At 35.4% G+C, this 23,358-nt stretch overlaps 1 protein-coding gene and 1 pseudogene across 3 annotated transcripts; both read left to right on the top strand.

The window, feature by feature from the left end:
• Positions 1 to 5,679: 5,679 nt before the first annotated feature.
• Positions 5,680 to 13,157, top strand: LOC128237784 (ectin-like; annotated as a pseudogene).
• A 5,511-nt stretch (positions 13,158 to 18,668) lies between these two features.
• On the top strand, positions 18,669 to 23,096 carry LOC128239472 (coadhesin-like). Of its 3 annotated transcripts, XR_008261888.1 has the most exons (5): positions 18,669 to 18,783; positions 19,582 to 19,746; positions 20,983 to 21,141; positions 21,311 to 21,719; positions 22,749 to 23,096. XR_008261888.1 is itself a non-coding variant. In XM_052956129.1 (2 exons), the coding sequence occupies exons 1-2, from the start codon at positions 20,844 to 20,846 to the stop codon at positions 21,655 to 21,657; spliced, it is 645 nt and encodes a 214-aa protein (XP_052812089.1). In that variant the 5' UTR covers positions 19,756 to 20,843; the 3' UTR covers positions 21,658 to 22,129. The 3 variants fall into 3 exon arrangements, 1 of the variants encoding a protein (XP_052812089.1); XR_008261887.1 differs by lacking the exon at positions 22,749 to 23,096 and having other exon boundaries at positions 21,311 to 22,129; XM_052956129.1 differs by lacking the exons at positions 18,669 to 18,783; positions 19,582 to 19,746; positions 22,749 to 23,096 and having other exon boundaries at positions 19,756 to 21,141; positions 21,311 to 22,129.
• The last annotated feature ends 262 nt before the right edge of the window (positions 23,097 to 23,358 follow it).

The raw sequence follows: 23,358 nt of genomic DNA on the forward strand, positions 1-23,358 counted from the left end.
GTTTTTTTAGACTGGTAGAAATATCAAGTAAAATCGAATTTGGAAACATACGCAAATTTTGAGAAAGATCAATGTGTCGTAAGTTATGTTCTACATCAGTGAGTAAGATTCAATGCGTTGTACACAACGATATCAAGTTTTTGACAATTTTCTTTTTTTTTCTTGTATTTGTATCATCTGTTGTTTAGTCAATTTTAATATATTCATACTGATAATATATGTCATGTGTTCCCGTTCCGGATAGAAAAATCCGACCCGAGGGCACCAGCGTTGCCAGGTAACGAGGCTTGCCGAGTTACCGGCCACGCAGCGTGCCCGAGGGTCGGATGTTTCTTTCCGGAACGGACACACATGATAGATATTTTTTCTAGCATACATACATTACATTTTTTATGGTGAAAATACATAAAAAGGGCATTTTTGTACGTATCAATAAAAAGCGCGTGCGATAATGTTTACTTACGTCATGACGCGCAGTAAATTGTTTTCACTGCATACGTCAAGACGTTCCTTCAGTATCACGTCTTTTAAGGGTTATTTTGTTTTGTTTGTTAAAGTATATTTTTTTAAAGTTAATGTTAATGGAACTTATCTATTTAAATCTCATAATTATGATTACATAAAGTGTATTATAAAAGAAATTGATATTATTACGTCACAGCGCGTGACTCATCTGGCATGGGGGGTGCCAGATGGAGTTTTCCAGCACAGCTGAATTCACCGGAAATGCCTATCCGGCGTACTAGTGTAAATAAGGATCAGTCATATTTTCATTTCAAGCGTATTTTCTTATATTTACGAGCCAAATGTTAATGCTATTTGAATTCATAAATTACGTTTACACAGAAGTTTTTAATCATATTATACCAGCTTGTCATACAACCATACCAGGACAAGGATTTAAGACGCAAGGAACCGTTTCATCTTTGTCACCGACACAGTTGTTTCCGTCATGTGCCGGGGCTGGGATGCCACACGTCCTGACACGTGACATTGTTCCGTTACCACATGTGACGTCGCATTGTCCCCAGGAACTCCAGACTGACCAAAGTGGCCAGAAGCTGTCATCTGAAAGTAAAAATCACGTCAAAAATTTAATTGCATGCAATATATATCTGTAACCGCCTGTGATATCAAACTGACTCACCGAACCCCTCCCATACCTTATGTCCATCAGACACCATTTTTTTCTACCTAAGCTATGTTTCAGTGCTCTTTTATCCTTTAAAATCAAAACACGTTAAGACACTTGACCTTAATTATCTCGTTACTTTACCAAAGTTGACCTCTATCATCTCGTTACTTCACCACAGTTGACCTATATCATCTTGTTACCTTACCACATTTGATCTCAATCATCTTGTTACCTTACCACACTTGACCTAAATCATTTCGTTACCTTACCGCACTTGTCCCCAATCATCTCGTTACATTATCACACTTGTCCTTTTCTTCTCGTTACTTTGTCACACTTGACCTCAATCATCTCTTTATTCTACCACACTTGACCCAAATCATCTCCTTACTTTACTGCACTTGGCCCTAATCATCTCATTATTATAGAACAACTAACCTCAAGGATCTTGTTACTAAACCGCACGAGACTTCTATTATCTCGTTACTTTACCACAATTGGTCTCTGTCATATCGTTACTTTACCACACTTGGTCCCTATTATCGCGTTACTTTACCACAATTGATCTCTGTCATATCGTTACTTTACCACACTTGGTCCCTATTATCTCGTTACTTTACCACAATTGATCTCTGTCATATCGTTACTTTACCACACTTGGTCCCTATTATCGCGTTACTTTACCACAATTGATCTCTGTCATATCGTTACTTTACCACACTTGGTCCCTATTATCGCGTTACCTTACCACAATTGATCTCTGTCATATCGTTACTTTACCACACTTGGTCCCTATTATCGCGTTACTTTACCACAATTGATCTCTGTCATATCGTTACTTTACCACACTTGGTCCCTATTATCGCGTTACCTTACCACAATTGATCTCTGTCATATCGTTACTTTACCACACTTGGTCCCTATTATCGCGTTACTTTACCACAATTGATCTCTGTCATATCGTTACTTTACCACACTTTGTCCCTATTATCGCGTTACTTTACCACAATTGATCTCTGTCATATCGTTACTTTACCACACTTGGTCCCTATTATCTCGTTACTTTATCACAATTGATCTCTGTCATATCGTTACTTTACCACACTTGGTCCCTATTATCTCGTTACTTTATCACAATTGATCTCTGTCATATCGTTACTTTACCACACTTGGTCCCTATTATCTCGTTACTTTACCACAATTGATCTCTGTCATATCGTTACTTTACCACACTTGGTCCCTATTATCTCGTTACTTTACCACAATTGATCTCTGTCATATCGTTACTTTACCACACTTGGTCCCTATTATCTCGTTACTTTACCACAATTGATCTCTGTCACATCGTTACTTTACCACACTTGGTCCCTATTATCTCGTTACTTTACCACAATTGATCTCTGTCATATCGTTACTTTACCACACTTGGTCCCTATTATCGCGTTACTTTACCACAATTGATCTCTGTCATATCGTTACTTTACCACACTTGGTCCCTATTATCGCGTTACTTTACCACAATTGATCTCTGTCATATCGTTACTTTACCACACTTGGTCCCTATTATCGCGTTACTTTACCACAATTGATCTCTGTCATATCGTTACTTTACCACACTTGGTCCCTATTATCGCGTTACTTTACCACAATTGATCTCTGTCATATCGTTACTTTACCACACTTGGTCCCTATTATCTCGTTACTTTACCACAATTGATCTCTGTCATATCGTTACTTTACCACACTTGGTCCCTATTATCTCGTTACGTTACCACAATTGATCTCTGTCATATCGTTACTTTACCACACTTGGTCCCTATTATCTCGTTACTTTACCACTCTGTCATATCGTTACTTTACCCCACTTGGTCCCTATTATCGCGTAACCTTACCACAATTGATCTCTGTCATATCGTTACTTTACCACACTTGGTCCCTATTATCTCGTTACTTTACCACAATTGATCTCTGTCATATCGTTACTTTACCACACTTGACCTGAATTATTTAGTCATTGTACCACAGTTGACCTCTATCATTTCGTTACTTTACCACACTTTACCTCTGTTATCTAGTAATTTTACCAAACTTGACACCACTAATCTGTTATATACCACACTTGGTCGCTATCATCTCGTAAGTTTACAACATCTAGAGTGAAAAATTAAAAAAAGTGTACGCTTACCCCTATATGTTCGACCTAGTTTCCTGATACATGATAAGACTTGTAAGTGAGAAATGTTTATACCTATTCACTTGTTAAACATTCATTTTTTGCTTTATTTCATATGAAATCATATAATTTTGTGTTTTAATAATAATAAGAAGAAAATAATAATAATAATTGATCCCATCTCAATAACAATCAAGTCAACACATCCATATGATTGTCACCCGAGCATCTTTTATATATATTTAAGGAATGAATTGCGAAATAGATGTCATTATCGGGGTATGAACGCAGTTGGGGTGGTTAAAGTGTGTGGAGTCCGCAGAACTCCACGCCTACTTTGACCAGCCCAATTGCGTTTATATCCCCTGACTCAATCCCGCAATTCATTACTTATATTTACTCCAATATATCATTGTTTCATTCAAGAATTGTTAAAAAATACTTTATTCCATTTAAGAAAACCTTGCAGTAATCCGATCTCACCTATTCGGTAAATAGAATGTATCCGGAAACAGTTTTGTAAATTAACGTCACGAAAACGCGGGAGAAGATCAACCAGTTGAAATCACTTTTAAACGTTACATTGAAACACTAATGGCAACAATACATTCAACAGAATAATTAATCATAAAAATGAACACTTTCTATAATGTTGATTTATTTTTTACGGGACCTGCTGACACCATACACACATTAACAAGATAAACAATTTCCATGTATATTGTTATACGGTGATTTACGATCCGAACATATCCGAAGATATTGCGTTCATCGGATGATAATCTCAATTGCCAAAAGGCAGTTCATTTAAGAAATGGAAGTTGAGGTGTAAATAAAACACTGTAAATGGTTTCCAAACATCATAACATATGTGACGCTTTATTTTTCATTGGCCAGTAGTAATTGCATCGTCAGAACCGGGGCCATAATGTTCAGATTACTTTACAGAATATATATATACGGAACGTTGTTATGCATAAATATTAATTTTCGACTGTAACTTCTCAAGTATTTTGCCAGAGGTGTGATTCAGACGTCCAATTAAACGCCATAATTTGTTCATGAGTACTAGGATTCTGCAGTCCATTCAATGGATGTATACATTATGAGTCGACCGCGTATCGAGGTTGTAATGAATGGTAAAATGAAAATACAGTCGAACCCCGTTGGCTCGAAGTCCAAGGGACCGGCGAAATAACCTCGAGCCTCGGAAATTTCGAGCCAAGCGGGAATGTTTACATTCAGTATATAGAAATCGGTGCTTTACATCAAGTTCGAGCCAACGAGGAATTCGAGCCAAGCGAGCTCGGGTCAACGGGGTTCGACTGTACATGTTTCTTTCATGCACCTGTGTTTTTGAGTCGTTTAGTCGGTCATTTGTTCTTATTTATGGTTTACATTTAAAATCAAAATTATAATAAATAATAATTTTACAGAACAATGCGTTATATAATGTGTTTGAATGTACCTTTATAAATGTTTCTTTAGCTCTGTAAAGTAAGTCCTTAAATGGACCGAATTCTAAACTATGCGTTCATGTTTTATGTTCATTTTGTTGTCGGTTTCTTGTTAACATTATCATTGTTTTTGGGCATCCCCAGTTTCTTCTGAACTGGTGTGTGTGTCAACGAGATGGCATACCTAATACTTGTATTACAAAAACGAATTTAAACACTTACCACCGCATAGATTGCAAGATTTTCTACAAACATCTTTTGCAAGAACCAAGTTCTGTTGACATATGTCGAACAAGTCACAATTTGGAGTGGTATCTTCGCAAGTTCCTGTGAAAATGTAGAGATTGATCGTCAAGCGTATTTGTTCAATTTTCCATCATAAAAAACGTGGGACAATTGACTGACATAATCTCGTTTAAATCAATATGCATGAGGCAGGGGAGAAAAACTATTATTCCATTGAATTTTCAGGTAATAAGAAGTTACCCTTCAATAGTCCAAAATTGTCAGGTGCCTACATAAGCAAGTGATCTAGACTGCTAATAAATATCTAATAGTATAATGGTGAACCGAGTTAAATCTAGGTTACACCAGAATATATATTTTAACGAAAAATCATTAGTATGAGGTCATTGCATATTTCGGCATTGGTACCTTGTAGAATCAATGCAACTGCCTCATTAATTCTTCATGATTACGAGAAATTCTTAGCCAAATCGCCCGACGATGACTGAATAAATTAATAAATTAAATTTATCATGTTTGCGGTATAGGATCATATAGGTTTGGTTATTTGTGCTTAAATTGGGTGGTTTCCTCGTAAATCATTGGTCATTCGTATCCTAAATTGTCAGTTTTCAATGAATTTGAATTTTTATTTCTATTTCTTTTTAGTTTGGTATTTTTCAAAAACCATGGCAGAGCGAGTGATGGTGAGTCTGAGAGCGGATGTAGCAGCGGACATTCTATATGACTGCTTTGAGCAGTGTTTTAGTATTTGGGATATGTGTCAGAATAGTAGAGCCAGATGTTTTAGCTGGCACAGATTTTGGAACAATTTGCTTTGTTTGCGAGTTAATTGTCTAGTAAAGTATCCCACATGTGACACACTTATATATATGTTCATTGTATATTATTATCCTTAAAGTAAATAATAAATCATTGATGTTTGGCACGAATGAAATAAAAAATAAATCTATCATTGATATGTCATTTGAAATCCAATTGCAATATAAAATTACCTTGAGAAGTGTTGGTTTCCAGTACAAATCCTGAAAGCAGTTAAATAATTTATTAAAATAGCCATTAAGTCAGGAATCACTTAGAATAAAATCAATATTCAAGATTCATTTTTCTCCCACCTCAGATAAGTAGATCCAAAAATGTGGTCATGCTTATCTTGTCCACGTGCAAATATAAAACAAGTACTCGTATGGAACTTCTTTTATTGTTGTTATCACACAATAACCTCCCTTGTTAAAGACCGTCGTCTGTATGTCCATGACAACCACCAAATATCACATATCTTTACGCACATTATTTTCACTACACACAAAAGAGTTCCAGCGAAAAAAAATCAATTTTACTTTATTTTATTTAACTGAGGTTGGAGAAAAAGCATATTTTATAGTCGCTCGTGCAAGATCGGGTCTTCCATTACCTCGCGCAGGGTGTAATGCGGGCACTCGGTAAACCTCGTTTCCGCAAGACTCCCTACTCTCGGGTTGGGATGAACCCATCTTACATTCTCAGCCAGATACTTAAAATCCGTACATGGACTAAGCGCAACATGGTCTGATTGCCATTACAATTTAATATAACTAGATAATTAGAGAATGCGTAATATATAAAGGATCATATAATTTATGGAAACGGTAAAAGTTATCTAATAAATTAAATATTAACTTTCAGTAAACATTTCTTACCCTAAATTGTTTTCCCTATCGAAATTATTATATTCATTACAATTCTAACTTACTAAATGCAAAAGCAAAAAAAAACTTACCGGATAAAAACGTTATTTGGCAAAGCACAATAATAAAAATAAGTCCAGCGACGTTACCCATTTCGTACGTGGCTCAGAAGGTAAAAACAGGCGCGAATTGCCTATTATTTCATGCGTAAAACCTTTTAAATACCAGGAATGACGTAGTCAACATCCCACAGTGTGACATGTGCTGAAAAAGATGTTTGTCAGTTTTGCAAATCGCTCATAGTTGGAGGCTGTCTTAAACTAAGTTCCTACAAATGATTGATTACTGTTTAAAAAAGACACATGGAGGAATTCTTTTGTTACTGCTCTTTGAACATATAAAAAGGCTTTAACAAGCACGGAGAAATATCGTTTAATGACAGGTGCGCTGCATGTGAGAAAATGATAAAAGATAATTATAGTAATTTATAAGTTATAAGGATATAATGCTTCTAAAATACAAGATTATGTAATTAAAGTTCTTTAACGAAATTATGACCTTTTTCTCACTAGGTCTCATATAAGATACAACTATAGTTATGACTTCGTTATAGTTCTTTTTTTTACCATGCCAACAATATCAGTCGAGGGGGGCATTTATAGTGGGTTTGCTTAGGTTTATGTGAAGGTTTCGTGTCTGCAAATGAAGAAAGCAGCAAAAATGTAAAATACACAGTTTCATTGACACTGTAAAATAATAAAATATATTTAAAAATAGTATGTATTTTTGTATTATTTGTGTAGCGGAAACGGCAATGTATGTAAAGCAGGAAGTTCACCAATAGAAAGACATAAAATAAATCGACGTAGCATATGTTGCATATTAGCCCTTTTGAGTTCATTTCAACAAAGACTTCGGTAACTGTTTACGTTTATAACCTGTACGGGTAACCCAACTAACTGTACACTATTTGACTTTATCAGTTCATTCGTTTTTGATACAATGGTTAATATTCAAGATTGTTTTTAAGATGGAACATATGTTTTTAATCTGTTTTAAAAAGAGCACCTTTAAGCTACACTTCAAGTATGATAGTTTATACTTGATAGTTTGTGCTTATCCAAATGTACATGTGATATGTAGACACGATTTCCAAGCGTCTGATTGCAATGACACTGACGCCTTTCAGCTTGATTCCCCTACTTTTAACATTGTTATATTTTCTTTATGACTTTGCAGAAAATTGTATCTGTTAATCATTATTTAGTATTTATGAGATCTATACCTGACTATGCGTTCTTTGTCAATATAATACAACACAATACAAACAATTTTAGTTTTCTCAGGTCGTACATATATCACACAATGATGACATATAAGATTGAACAACAGTGTCAATAAGAGCTTAATAAAACTAGTACGAAGTAGGTGGCTTTGACTGGAGTTGTGGATATTAAAATGGCTTTGTAATACAATCATAGTTACGTATGAAAAATGTCCCTTGCCATGGAAATGAGGGAGAAAGCTATGTTGAATAGATATACATAAATAAAGGAATATACAATCAATTGAGGGATTGCAAGAACTGTGCCTTGTACACACATGTCGTTTTAATCAATACCGAATGGGACAAGGAATCTCAATATAATTGCTTTAATTAAACAAAATGAAAGAAATTTACACTGGTTGACTGATGTTAGGTATTAAATGATTCACAACTGTTTATCACTAACACGAATGCACCTAAATGGCCATGCCACAAGATTTAGGATAAGGGAACAGTGCATCACGGCCACTTAACTAAACACGCAGTTGTAAACTGGACGATTGAAGATATGCGTTCCATATTTATTTTCATAGGATTAATTTTGGCAACATTCACACAGAGTAAGTGATAAAATAAACTTTTCTTTAGCATATTGGCTGTAGCTTATATGACTGGTATATATTTTCAGTGTTATTTTTCTTTGATAGTATTTTTGTTCTATGTATTTGCTGTTTGGTTTCAAAACGTGTATATTTGTGTCTTCAAACTGTACAAGGCGTCCATTTTGTTTCAGAAGTGTTCCGGGACAGTTCACATTTCTACAAATAACCTTTGAACTATTTGGTTCGATCTAAGAACGACCAATATATTTACTGTTGTGTATAACCTTGTTATACACAACTCTAAAAAAGTTTAAAAGGAAAAGAATGTTTTAAAATTTGTGTGAAAAGGTTTCTTATCAATTTAAGTATGCCTGTATTCTATTTTAGTAGTGTTGTACCTTTTCTATTGTACAGGTTTCCTTGTTACGACAAATACAACAAATCGTATGTGTTTTATAAATTTTCTGTATGAACTTAGAGTATAGATCATGTATAATCTTTAAATACGATAAATAACTATTTTCAATATGTTTTATACACCAGTCAATTGTAAACACGCCCCCCCCCCCCCCGCCCAAGGTCCTGGGAATAGTGGGGACCGTGGTAACAATTGACTCGTGTATTTAGCAAATACTTTTCAAAGGTTATTTCAAACAAAATATTTTAAACAAAACTATTTTTTATATAGTTTAGATTGACTAGACTAGAACAGAAGTATATATATTATTTAATCAAGATGTAGCAATTTAGTCATTTTAATTTTAAAATGATTTGATCTTTTTAATCTATGAATAAACAACGTATTTTAACTATTATAAGCAGCACGTGTATGTGAGGATTTGCAACCAAATTGAGATGTATTCAACATCTGCCATGACTTTCAGAAAGCTAGGGAATTGTGTCAAAAGTTTTGCAATTTGTGCGACATAGGTAAGAATTACATGTACATAAACCATACGATTAACTTTAGCATACGGCAATTTACAAATGCTTACTATTCGATATAATTACAACTCAGTGCATGCGCTTAAAACAGCATTGGGATCGGATTTAACCATTCATGTGACTATTCTTCATTTCCCGATGAAGAAATTGAGTATGCAAATTACGTTACAAATTATGTATCATGTAACGAACTACTTTTCCTGACGTCACTGCGCAGGATTGTTCGCAAAATTACTTCAATGCATTACTTTACTATATCAATAAATCAAATTGTAACCACGTTTTCTGAATTCTGTGTAATTAATATACAAAATAGGAAATAAAATTTTCTTCATTTTTTTTATATTTTCATCTTAATTGTTATTAGCTCACCTGTCACGTTGTGACATGGTGAGCTTTTGTGATCGCCTTTTGTCCGTCGTCCGTCGTGCGTCGTGCGGCGTGCGTCGTGCGTCGTGCGTCAACAATTTACTTAAAAGACATCTCCTCCTTAACCGCTGGGCCAATATTAATAAAACTTCATAGGGATGTTCCTTGGGTAGTCTTCTATCAAAGGTGTTCAAATAATTCAATTCCATGCAGAACTCTGGTTGCCATGGCAAACAAAAGGAAAAACTTTAAAAATCTTCTTCTCCCAAACCACAAGGCTTAGGCCGTTGATATATGGTAGGTAGGATCACCAAATGGTCCTCTACCAAGATTGTTCAAATTATGGCCCTGGGGTCAAAATTGGTCCCGCCCCGGGGGGTCATGGGTTTTCTCTATATGTTTATAGTGAAAACTTCAAAAATCATCTCCTCTGAACTTACGTTGCTTAGAGCTTAGATATTTGGCATGGTTCATCGTCTAGTGGACCTCTACAAAGTTTGCTCAAATTATGGCCCTGGGGTCAAAATTGGCCACACCCCGGGGCTGATGGGTTTTCTCTATATGTGTTATAGTGAAAACTTAAAAAATCTTATCCGAACTCACAAAGACAAGTAACGTCTTAATTTAAACTGGATAACATATTTAGTACACATACCAATTTTCAATATGGGCCACATACAACAATTAATAACAAATATACATATATAGATACACACGTAAAATCAAGTAGTGACAAGAGCTTAGATATTTGGCATGATATATCATCTAGTTGACTTGTACCAATATTGTTCAATCTTTGCCCCTGGGGTCAAAAAATAGCTCCACCCGGGCGGTCATGGGTTTCCTTATATATGTATATGATGAAAACTTAAAAAATCTTCTTCTCCGAAACCAAAAGGCGAAGGCCTTAGATATTTGGTATGAAGCATCGTTTATCGGACCACTATTAAGATTCTTCAAACTTTAGCCCTGGGGTCAAAATTGGCCACGCCCCGTGTTCATAGGCTTAGGTTTTCAATATTTGTATATAATGGAAGAATGTGCAATATATGACAGGTGAGCGATTCAGGGCCATTTGGCCCTCTTGTTTAATGATTCTGAATGCTTGAAAATGAAACCAAATGTTTATCTGATCTTTGTCCCAACTGAAGGCTAGGTTGGCATTATCAATGACACATATTGATTTCAAATGATAGTTATAACTTATAAGATGTATGAGCTATCTAAAATAGTACGCCTAATTCAAAGTAAGTGACAGTTTATACATCAATAAAACACAGAAAATGATATTGTAGTCTTAATAGTAATTCCAAAAAGACTAAGTGTGTGGCTTGTGTAGGGTTCATGATTGTCAGTATGTCGTTCCTTTCAATAATGGAATACAATTGTATATAAGAGATCACCCATTCATCTAAAAGCGCGGGATAACTATGAGTGAAACAAATGGTCGCGTAAGTTTTAAATGCGGTCTTGCCTAAGCGGATTTTGTTAAAAAAAACCAATAAAATTGTGATACAAAACGAGGTCATGTGTCAAGTATTGTGACCTGCGTTTCAATTTAAGTTGACGGCGCCTGGTCATTGTGGGGATCCTGAGGTCTGTGTGACGTCACGTGTGGTAACGGGACGAGAACACGTGTAAGGACATGTGACAATCCGGCCCCGGAACATGGCGGCGACGACTGCCAAGGAGCGAAACAACACACTGAACTCTGCTTGCCAAGTTCATGTCCTGGTTTGTGATGATAACTATGTTCATCTTTTTTTGTATTTCATTTCATACTATAACATTTTAATAACACAAGCCTATCCCAAAAGCGTTCGCTTCTTGCTATTAAAATTATATATCTAGTTATTTCACTTTAATTTTATGATTATATTTCAGTAAGGTGATGCTAATGTCACGGGTTTATCCGCTTTGCAAACCGGGAGTGATTCTTTGTCGAACGTTATAGTAGACCAAATGTTAAAATAGAATATAACATCTATAGACTCCGGTCCATCACTACCTCATAAAGAATACTTCTATAGGATGCAAAAACATGTTACAAAAGAAGAGCATAAAACAATATCTAAAGGGATAAATCAAACGGCCCAAAATCTAAATGATAAACATCTTCTTAATCGCATCCTTTTCGAAACATATGCATGTTCAAAATCTACATAGAACATTATCTGGTTTTCTATTACGCAAACTATCTAGCATTGTCTCATCGTAGAATTTCTCGAATTTAACCTGTACAAATCTCTATTTGCTGAATATTTTAATGCAAAAAAAACATGAATTAAAACCATTTTGCCTAAATGTTTTAACATGCAGATTTCAATGCATATTCGAACATCCTCATATCAACATGTTCATTCACAGTTTGAAAATTGAAACTCCACCTGTTATAAGACGTAGAAGCGTTCGAATATGCATTGAAATCTGCATGTTAAAACATTTAGGCATTTTGGAAAAAATACCCTTTGAACAAAACACATAAAAAATGTTAAATAAAGAAAAAAAAACGCAAACCTGATGGATTTAATTTTCTACACATTTTAGCCGTAAAATCACCAGAGCGTGTAGTTAAAACCCATACGGAGAAACTTAAGAAATTTAAAGATAACATCACTTGTTTTTGAAAAGGACTTAAACTAAATATGAATTTCAGATGAAAGCATAACATTTATGCAGTTCCAATCTGCAGTGTGATTTCCTGGGCTACATTCGCACGGTCGGGTCCAGAAGCGTCACCGCGTTTGTGACACCTATGTCTCTCTGCAAAGTTATTCTCCACATATCCTTTCCTTGTAGTACACGGTGGTTGGAGCATGTGGTCGTCATGGGGCGCCTGCAGTTCATCCTGTGGAATAGGTCTCAAGAGACGGGACCGTGCCTGTGACAATCCCTGGCCATCCAAGGACGGCAACCACTGTTTCGGAGACAGCGCTGGTTATCGGATTTGCACCGCTTCGCTATGTTCAGGTAGTACCATGATACGCTTGTGTAGCTGTTCTTACGGCTGGTATTTTGGTGTAAGAAAACAAATAATGTTTAAATGGTTTCATCGTTAATGAAATTCTTGTTGCATTGAACTATTCGAATATAAACCAACCAGCAGGTCTTCATCCTTTGTATCGGTAGGATCATTTATCATATACATATAAACTGTGATATCTGCAAGTATTTTAAAGAATATAACCATTTATAGTTATTTAATTATAGCAAGCTGGACTGGATGGTCACAGTGGACAAGTTGTAGCACATCTTGCGATATTGGCCTTCAACAAGGCAATGCACCACGGCCGTAGCCTCATTTCTTGTATCAACAAACTGCTCAGGAAGTGCACAAGAATATAAATTGTGCCAGCAATTAGCTTGCTATTGTAAGTTATAGAACGCTTCCTTTTGCTCCTATCGTCCATTTGCATACGATACATGAATCAATGTCGATAAAAGAGTGTTTGGTTTATTGGACTCTGGATCAGATAGTCTAGGGTTCGAACTGTCGATGATTTGCAGTAGTTAGTATCCGGAAATCGTAAATAATTCTTAATCATATGTATAAAGCAGATTTTAAAACTGTGAAAATATGTTAAATAATTAGTGATTTTTTTTTTTTATAAAATTATGAAAAGGACAACTTTCAGTTACTAAATTTAATTGTAGCCTTTAATTTATAACACAATTATGCGTGAGAAACAATATATTATCATTGCATTTTCTTTCACTTAAGCGTGGAACCAATGGGAAAACTGGAGCTCTTGTTCGAGTTCATGTGGAACTGGACTGAAGCAGCGGGCTCGTCAATGTGTCAATTCGAATCACGAGTCTTCGAATAACTGCTTTGGAACTCCTGTTCAGAAGGACGTTTGTACTCACAACTGTTCAGTTGATCACGGTAACTATAAGGATCTCAATGAAATCTTACGCTTTCATATCCTTAAATTAAGATGTGTTTAATGTGTCAATTTTGAATTTTGCATGAAAAAATACATGACTTCTGTCCAAATCTGTGGCGTATTTTTATTCCAAAAATCCATGTTTAGTCATTTATTTAATGGTATTAACCTACAAACGTGCCAACAAAGTACATCAATACAAGAAGGTCATGGTACATGTAATATTAATATACATAATACAGGTTGGTTTTCATAGTCATATGACTTAGACCAATTGAGTCCAATGTGTTTTAGGCAAGGAACAGTCGGCGTTCCTCGCCAACTATGTGCAAAACGGAAACTCTACCGGAACACTTCTGTTTGCCAACGTTATGCTCAACAAAGGCAACGACTACAACAACAACGCAGGGGCGTTCACATGCAGAATACCTGGCCTGTACTTCTTCTCGGTGACACTTACTAAGAAAGCTGATGTTGACATTTACTATATTACCTGTTATTTACAAGTCAACGGTCAAAACAAGCTACACATCTATGCCGACCCTAATGGCGCTCTTACAGAAAAGGGAAGCTACTCTGGAACGACTTCTGGAACTTTTCATCTCAATCAGAATGATACAGTTCAAATGGGTGCATGCGAAAATGCTTCTTTTTTCTACGGATTTGACAGTTCGTTTTCTGGCTTCCTTATCAGTTCTGATGCGCGTTGAATTACACAAAGTCATGGCGTCACTTACTTGACATGTTTTATATTGAGGTTGACGGTGGCGTAGAAATCACGCAAACTCTATCAATTTTCTTATACTACTTATAACATTCAGCAATTAACCTCACCGTCAAATATTTTTTTTACATAATTATATTCATCATTCTATTCCATTTCCTAAAAGATAATAAAAACATACCCTACCCGAGTTCTTTTTCGAAATAAAAACGTCAAATTCACCGATTGGTATATGTTTTTGGCGATTCCTTATAAAGGCTTTTCGTCATAAAACTTAAAAAAAAATCTTAAAGACTAGTACTAAAATTATAGGATTATTTATTCAGCATACAATATATTACATTGCGTTTTTTTTTAATAAAAAAGCCATAAAATTATATTTTTTACGGTTTTATCAACGTTTGCCCCCAAAAGCACGTGTCCGCTAGGTGGCGCTGTAAATCAACAAACAACGAGATTTAAAAAACAAATACCTCGTTAAAGTACTTGTTTTTTTCCAAGTTTCATTAAAATCGGCCGACATTCATATTTTTCGGAGGAACGTGGTCATGTACCTTAAATACAATTGTTGTAGGTCCTATAAAACACAACATAATTTGTATGTCAAATATTGCGATGATTACACTGGGCAAAAGTTCCTTTATACGGACATGGCCTTTTATTGCAAAACAAACAATTCCTGATTGTTTGATGGAACACAGACTTCATCATGTTATAAACTATACATAGTATACTTTTTTAGATTTATGAACTATTGCACAAGTTTGTCTATTTAAATCGCTTTTTTATTCGAACTGTTTATTTCTATACGATAATATAGAATTTAGCCGTGCTCAATTAAACATTTATTTTCGAAAATTGAAATATTTCACAACAATAGTATGTTATTAAGGTAGTAATTGAAAAATGAAAAAAATACATAATCGATTTTCGGCAATAATCGGCTGAATTTAGATCATTTTTCGATTTATAATCGAATTTGAACTCTGTAAATAGATTCCAAAAGTTGGGTTAAAAATGAAAATGCCCAAAATAAAGGTCACTTCGATATGTTTTATTTAAAGTATGTTACTTGTAAACCTTTCAAATTTGAGGGATAACAGATTTTCGAAAACAAGAATCGATTAGCGCCGATTCTAGAAACAAATAATCGAATTTCGAAAACAGGAATCGATTATGGCCAAACATATAACCGAATTTCGATAAACCGGAATCGATTATCGCCGATTCTAGAAACAAATAACCGAATTTCGAAAACAAGAATCGATTATCGCTGATTCTAGAAACAAATAACCATTGTAACGTTCCGCTGTAGGTGGAAGTGCGTTCATAGTACGTTGATGTACACAGTTCTCCGTGTGGGGGTTCAGGGCCTATGTAGATAAGAACAGTCGACCCCGTCCGGGTCGACCATGCTTTTCTCTGAAGAGACATGTTGCGTCTTTGGTCTCGCACGTTACAATATGATCAAATTTATATCTTCGCTTTCAGACATTTCAAATTGACTTTTTATTTCATCAAATACAAACGAAACAGAATAGTTTTCCCCATATACCCAACAAAAACACGAGGAAATCATGTCACTAGTTTCACGCAAAAGTAATACACCTGAAGTACTACGAGTACTTGAATCAATCTCCTGAAATGAATAAAGTTTATATTTTTTAAAACGTGAATAATTGTCTACATTATAACCATCAGACAAAGAGACATCATTGTAAAATCAACTCCTCATACTATAGTTGCTTTTAATTCATAATCATTATGTATATTTTCTTAAAATATGAAAAGGACTCAATTTCAGATCGGACCGTATTTACTATAAAGATTGCTTTATGTTTTATATCCAGAATTTGTTTAAATTTCGTCTGGATATAATGTATGTCACTTGGGAATTTAACGTACAGTATAAATGTCTGTCCCGGTACCATTTTAACCGCACCAATAAATGAATTTGCATAATCAATTATATTTGTAAATATTTAAAAAATAATAATATCGATCTCAGGCAACAGCTCCTTCCCCAAATCCCACAAAAAGTGTTGACTATTAACAAATCATTCAACAAGTGTTTATTATTCCCTCTGTTCATGAGTAGTCAAACTATCATTGTTTATCAACTATCACAGTACGTTTCGGTGCGTATCGTATATGAATACGTTCACGATCTTATAGTGATATCCAATATGAATGTTGCCATATCAAAGTCATTCATTAATACCGACACGACGTATGCATTTCAAATCGTATTTACATTTGATTTACTTTTTGATGATATCGTTAAACATTTCACACACTTATTTACAACTTTTTAAACCAAATTGTTACAGGGATTGTACAGTTGCTATATATCATATTCATTTTAAAACCTGAAATATAAATATTTAAAACATATAAGAACTAAATCATTAAACATTTCTTTTGTAAACACCCGACGATTGTATTACATATTAAAAGCTGATGTACCATGTGTATGTGTTGATTGAACTTTATAAACGTATCTACCTTTAGCTCGATACGACACCTTTTCTGTTTTACAGTCCTGTGTTGTGTGGCGTTAAACTGGCGTTTCTTTTCTAACTCCTGGCAACGTTTCGTTGTGATATGTCCTGGTGATAGACTTTGGGCATTGTTCACCTGAAAGCCATTCATCATCATCATCATCATCATCATCATCATCATCATCATCATCATCATCATCATCATCATCATCGTCATTGTCGTCGTCGTCGTCGTCGTCATCATCATTATCATCATCATCATCATCATCATCATCATCATCATCATCATCATCATCATCATCATCATCATCATTGTATAGGATATAGAAATATTTGTTTACATTTGTTTTATAAATATACAGAAGTTGTCCGGTTAGCCCAGTGGTTAGCGCACTCGCTTCTCACCAAGGCGACCCGGGTTCGATTCCCGGCCTGGGCGCATGTGAGTTTGGTTAGTGGTCACCAAGCCGGACAAGTGGATTTTCCGGTTTCCCCCACAACACAAGACCACACTCTCGCACAACATCGTGCCAACGAAAGTGACTTAGTATAAGCTATCATAGCTTCCTTCAAAGTCGTTGTAAAATATATAATGGTTGAAGTAAATATGTATAAGTATAAGGTCGTAGACACAAACAAACCTTTAATATATAAGCGTGTCCTTCATTCTTCTGTGCTACTGCCGCCGAAACACGAATATCAAGGCTCTCAGACTCAGAGTAAAGGGATCCTTTAGGCGCTTTTCTTGATATCATCATGTTAATGTTCTCGTTTGGATTCGTTGTTGAAAGTGTTGCCACCTTTTCCGTCATTTTTGCGCTGGTGTAGGGATCTATCACCTTTTCAATGTCCTCTCTTACGGCCTGATCCGTTTTCCCGCGCGGCAAGCTCGAATGACGGTAATTTGCGTCCACAGCACGGCACCACTTCTGGTCACAGCCGCCATGTCCCCCGTAGCTGTGTGGAACAATGGCGGTAAGGTTTCTCTTTATGTCGGCTGGATCACCTTGGTTTTGGGATACAGCGTAAGAAAAGCACTTCTTTACAAATGAAATGGTTTCATTGCCTATTTTTTCTGTTTTTTTTATTTTACTTTGTAAAGGCAGTTGGTCATGTTTTTCACGACATGGTTTTTATCACTATTTTTTCGAAGGGACGGGAAAAGGCATCGTTTCACTCTAGCATACGTTGACGTGTCGTCGTCCATTGTTAATGCATTTACCTCGAGGACTTTTCTTTTCAAATCCTGAAGGCATTTCAATGTCAGGAAAGGCTCCATTGCTTTTGAAGAGCCCGTCCAGTCCTTCCCGCATTTGTGCTTCGTTGCTGGAACTTTTCTTCTGATTGCATTCTTGCAAAATCTACAATTCTCAAACATTTCTTTGAAGATTTGCCAACAATTGTCACGTGCCCTGATGAAAAGAAGAATATATGCATTAAAGACGTTTACAGAAGTGTATGAATTCAATAATTCGATTCATCAAAATATATTTAAGAATGAATTTGTACTTATACAAATATTTTGCAAAGTATCAAAATATGGACACTCAAGATGATATAACTTTTCGGTTTACATCTTTATAATTATGGTGGACAGACATGCATGTGCATTACACGGCAGGGGCGGTTCCTTGATTCGATGTTAGAGGGGGCGTAAGTTAGGAAGCGTAAACTTTCTACTTGTGTCTCTCCATCATAGGAATGGAACGACGAGACCGCACCTGTGACAACCCTTTGCCATCCAAGGACGTCAACCACTGCTTCGGGGATAGTGGTGACAACCGGCTATGTATCGACATTCAGTGTCCAGGTCAGAGTTTATACCATTGTAGAACTGTAATGTGTACAATGCATATCAGTATGTTCAAGTATGGTACATACCTCTGACGATTCGGATGAGGTTGTTGGACATGAACCAAACACTTGTTTTTTTATTTGTATTTGTATTTATAAATTTTACTGTTTCTGTCATTTTGCTAGATTCAATTTGGTATCGTATTATAAACCAACTATGAGCGAATGGTCATGTTAACTAACCTAATTAAAAGGATGTGCACTAAAAATATTTTCTCGTCTGTAGCAATTTGGGCAAATGCAATCAACAAATACAAACAATTTACAGTTACATATGAATATATATAAAAAATTATGAAAAAATATTAAAGGCTTTGCTAACCATTAATTTAAAGGTGTGCATTATTTTAGGCTTCGACAGAAAGAAATCACCATATCATACATATCAATGGGATATGTTTTGAAATGGGTTAACATGCATCATTATGCAGGAATTGATTTGCAATATTAATTACGGTTTCATTTCCTATTGTATATTAAAAAGTTCAATATTTACACCAGGAGCAAAACCTTTCGAATTGATGTACAACTATGGGTAATCAATTTCATAGAATAAATGTATGTTGAAGCTAGTCTACCAGTTCCATGGACAATCAGCAAAGCATTATGTGTTTTTCATCATTTTATTAGTTACGTGTTCTGATTTGTTGAGCATATGGTAACGTTATCTATGATTCAGTGCCAAAGAAGATAAGTCATCCGAGAGCTTAACAGGTTCGTCTACATTTAAGTTAAGTTTGTTTTATGATTTCAGTGGGTTGGACCTCGTGGTCCGATTGGAGTTCTTGTAGCGTTACATGTGGAATAGGTCAAAGGCAGAAGTCAAGGTCGTGTCAGAACCCGTCAGCTTCTATCATTAACAATAAGTGCCCTGGGAACGTTGAAGAAATCCAGATATAGTCGTCTTCATCATGTACCGGTATGGCTTTTTGGAAGATGTGAAGTTGAAAAGTTGATACCATCCAACATATTGGTACTCAAGTAATTAAAATAATCTGCATAATATGCTTATGATATAGTACAACACTTAAGTGAAAGTTGAAAGATTGATATTATTGAGTACATGTTTTCTATGAATCTAAGTCATAATGTTATGTTTGTAAAAGAAGCATTAATTGCATTATCCGATGGGGAAAACTTTCGTTGTTTACAAGAATGCACTTAAATGCGGTTTAACTCTTATAAATGAATTGAAACGACTTTATATCAACTACTTTAAAAATAACCGACGGTGTTGCAAATGCATGCAATGATCACTTTTCTTGTTTAAATAAATTAATATAAACTAAACCGATATATATTCAACATAATAATTATATAAACGTCTGAGCGATTTTTAACTTTACGATCGAAATATCTTTTGTTTAAAACGTTTATTGAGCGATGTTTAACCATATATATACATTTTCTTCTGATTTGTCTTGTCGTCTTAAAATTGAAATAATCACTCAATTGTTTGTATTGAACGCTAAGGCCCAGGGACCACCAACTTAGACGGCAGGCTGGTCATGACCAGCAGATGAACCCTATTGATTTGGCGGACAGTAGGTTAAAGGGCGTAGTGACAGAAAATACACAGATTCCTATTAATAACTGAATAAAACGCATAAGCAGAAAATCCTAGAATTTGTAAAGGTCACTCAAACATTAACAGCACCCTAACTATTTTGACGTCCGTTGGTAAAAAGTCACGGTCGAGGTGACCTTGGGATAAAAATCCGTGTTTGTTCAATACGAATGCTTGTAACCAGGTACATCTTACTTGGTATGCATGTGAACTGCATCAGTTCCCTTTTTGGCATGTATCAAAAACATTTGCGGCGTCTTTGATTTAGTTCTTTTTTCGACTACCGAACTTGTCCCTGTAGTTTTCATTGTATAATGGATTCACGTTCAATTGGATTTATCATTTTAACGGGTTTCAGTGTTTTACGAGATATCCGGCCATGGCGAATTTAAAAATAATAGCCCAATTATTGGCATACAACTTTTGCTAGTTAGATTCCCATATCAGACATGGCATACGTTATTAATGTCCGGGGAGTGCATGCAAAATTGTGTATGTTTTGGTCGATTTGTACTAAACACCAGAGTAAAATAAGAAGATGTCAGAACATTGCTGTACTGTGTGTAAATGTTTGGTTTTGTGATTTAGTGGGTTGGATCCCTTGGTCGGGTTGGACTTCGTGTAGCGTAACATGTGGAACAGGTCTACGGAAAAGGTCAAGGTCATGTCAGAATCCGATGACTTCCCTGATTAACGACAGCTGTTCTGGTGACCAAACACAGTTTCAAACATGCACAGACAAAGCATGTGTGTATTTCCGATTCATAACATTTATCTTGTAAACACAATGTACATTTTATTGCTATAAATGTTTGTCTACAATTCTTTTTTGATTTGGCATGACTGAAAATAAAGTTTGAGTTATTAGGATATTGCGTGTTAGAACTTTTTTAAATATATCTTTCCCATCTTTTAGGCTCATCGGCATTTACGGCGACCGGATACGCGCCTTACGGATCATCCTCTATTAGATTCCCATCCGTGATCCTGAATGAAGGCAACGACTACAGCAGCGGTACAGGTGTGTTCACCTGCCGTGTTCCAGGGCTGTACCTCGTTACTGCCACCATTGGGAAAGGATGGTTAAATGAAGTGGATTATGTACCATGTCACATACAATTGAACGGTAGCAATAAGTTATACCTCTACCATGATCCGCACGGTGATGACGAAGATGGTTATACATCCACCGCCACTGGAACGTTTCGCCTGCAGGTCAACGATCGGGTCAGCGTTGGTAGTTGTTCAGAAAGTATATCATGAATGATTCTGCAACGTCTTTTTCTGCAGTGCTCATTCGTCCTGACCAGTTGCAATAAAACATAGTACGTGATGTGTGTATATGCTATAGTAAGATGCATAAAATCATTTGTTATATACATATAAATACATATATATATATAAGTTCATGCAAGTACTTGTAGAAATTCTAAATGAGGGGAATATGAAGAAACACTACATATATCCAGAAACCAGTTTATTATTTTTTTACATAAACCAGTCTTTATAAATGTATATTTATACAGTTCGGACTCTTTTGAGCAAAATAATATTATTTTTGACATGAATACCTCCGAACTTCTTACATTATTTTAAAACATGAAAATTTGAATGAAAAGAACAATCAGATAAATCATTAAATGTGCGGTAATTTCGGTGACATTTCGAATAAGTGTATACACGACGAGAATTCAATTGATAAAACTGAATATTCCATTTCATATTGATCTAGTTATTATTAGATATCAGGACTACGTTGTAAATGTTTAAATTATCTAGCGAATACGAATTTTGATAAAATGAATATTTTGTGTAATGAGTGTTGACGAATATTTGTTGTATATACATGTAGTCGTGTGCTAGATTACCAATCATTCTAATAAAATAAAACAAAAGATGTGCGCATGATTCTTTCATGCAATGGGGTACCTCTAACTATGGCCATCAACATTTATGTTGAGTCAAGACTGATCACGTTTTGAAATTAAACAAAAAACGAGCGTAATGAGAGTATTTGACAATTTATGGAAAATATACAAATACATATATGCGTTTCGTAAATGCAGATAGGGACTCTTTAGTACAATGATTTGAGTGTTTAGTAGCAAAAACGTTGACTACAGCAATGTCAAGCAAAGGCTTAATTGAAATGTATTTTTCACAAATCAGAGGTATTATACCAAACGGCTTCGGTGGAAACACTAATCGACATTCGGGAATGTTTTGTTTGGATTTTTTTTAACGCAAAGCAGACGAAGGACTGACTGTTAAATCACTTTTATACAAACCTGTTTTCTCGGTAAACTTGTAGACTGTCGACTGTATCATTTCTTAACACAAAAGTTTCTCGACAGTATACAGATGGCGCAACCCTTAAAGGAGCACGGGAAGATCCGTCGGTCTCCCCTGAATCCACTAGTCAGTTCCATGAAAGCGGTGCAGGTCGGTAGCACCAACCTCTGGGGGCTGTTCATCATGATAATGGCCGCCAACCACATAGAATATTCTCAAGTGTTGCTGAATTGGGACTGTGCGAATCTTGAAGTAAACTGCAAACATTACTGTAGCTAAAAACATATTAAGAGTGATAACGCAGATTGTAAATGTCGTGTAAGATTCTTATGGCAAATTAGTAACACTTAAACAAAACAGCTCTTCAAAGAAGACTACAATCCTGACATAACAATTCTGTTCGTTTGTCACTGAGTGCTGTACTGTAGTTAATCTTAAATTGTCATTATTCTTGATTTTAGGGTCCTTTACATCGGCTGAATTCCGATCGGACCTTTTACCGAAAATAAAGAATTAAATTATTTGAAGTCTGAAAAAAATGCAATGAACATATTATGGTCATAGTATTTGCAATAACGATAAAATAATCCTGTGGTAAATAGGTTTGAAAAAAAAGTAAATAATTTGTCTGATGTTGAAAATTTGTTTTCTGTTACACGAATTTTACGAGGT

The sequence above is a fragment of the Mya arenaria genome, chromosome 6, assembly GCF_026914265.1.
Source record: "Mya arenaria isolate MELC-2E11 chromosome 6, ASM2691426v1".
NCBI classification, from domain to species: domain Eukaryota; kingdom Metazoa; phylum Mollusca; class Bivalvia; order Myida; family Myidae; genus Mya; species Mya arenaria.

Bases quoted from the DNA above. Each gene is read 5' to 3' on its own strand.
- LOC128239472 (XM_052956129.1), top strand. From the start codon at position 20,844: ATGGCATACGTTATTAATGTCCGGGGAGTGCATGCAAAATTGTGTATG. The intron at 21,142-21,310 runs GTGTGTATTTCC...CCCATCTTTTAG, and splicing joins AACATGCACAGACAAAGCAT to GCTCATCGGCATTTACGGCG.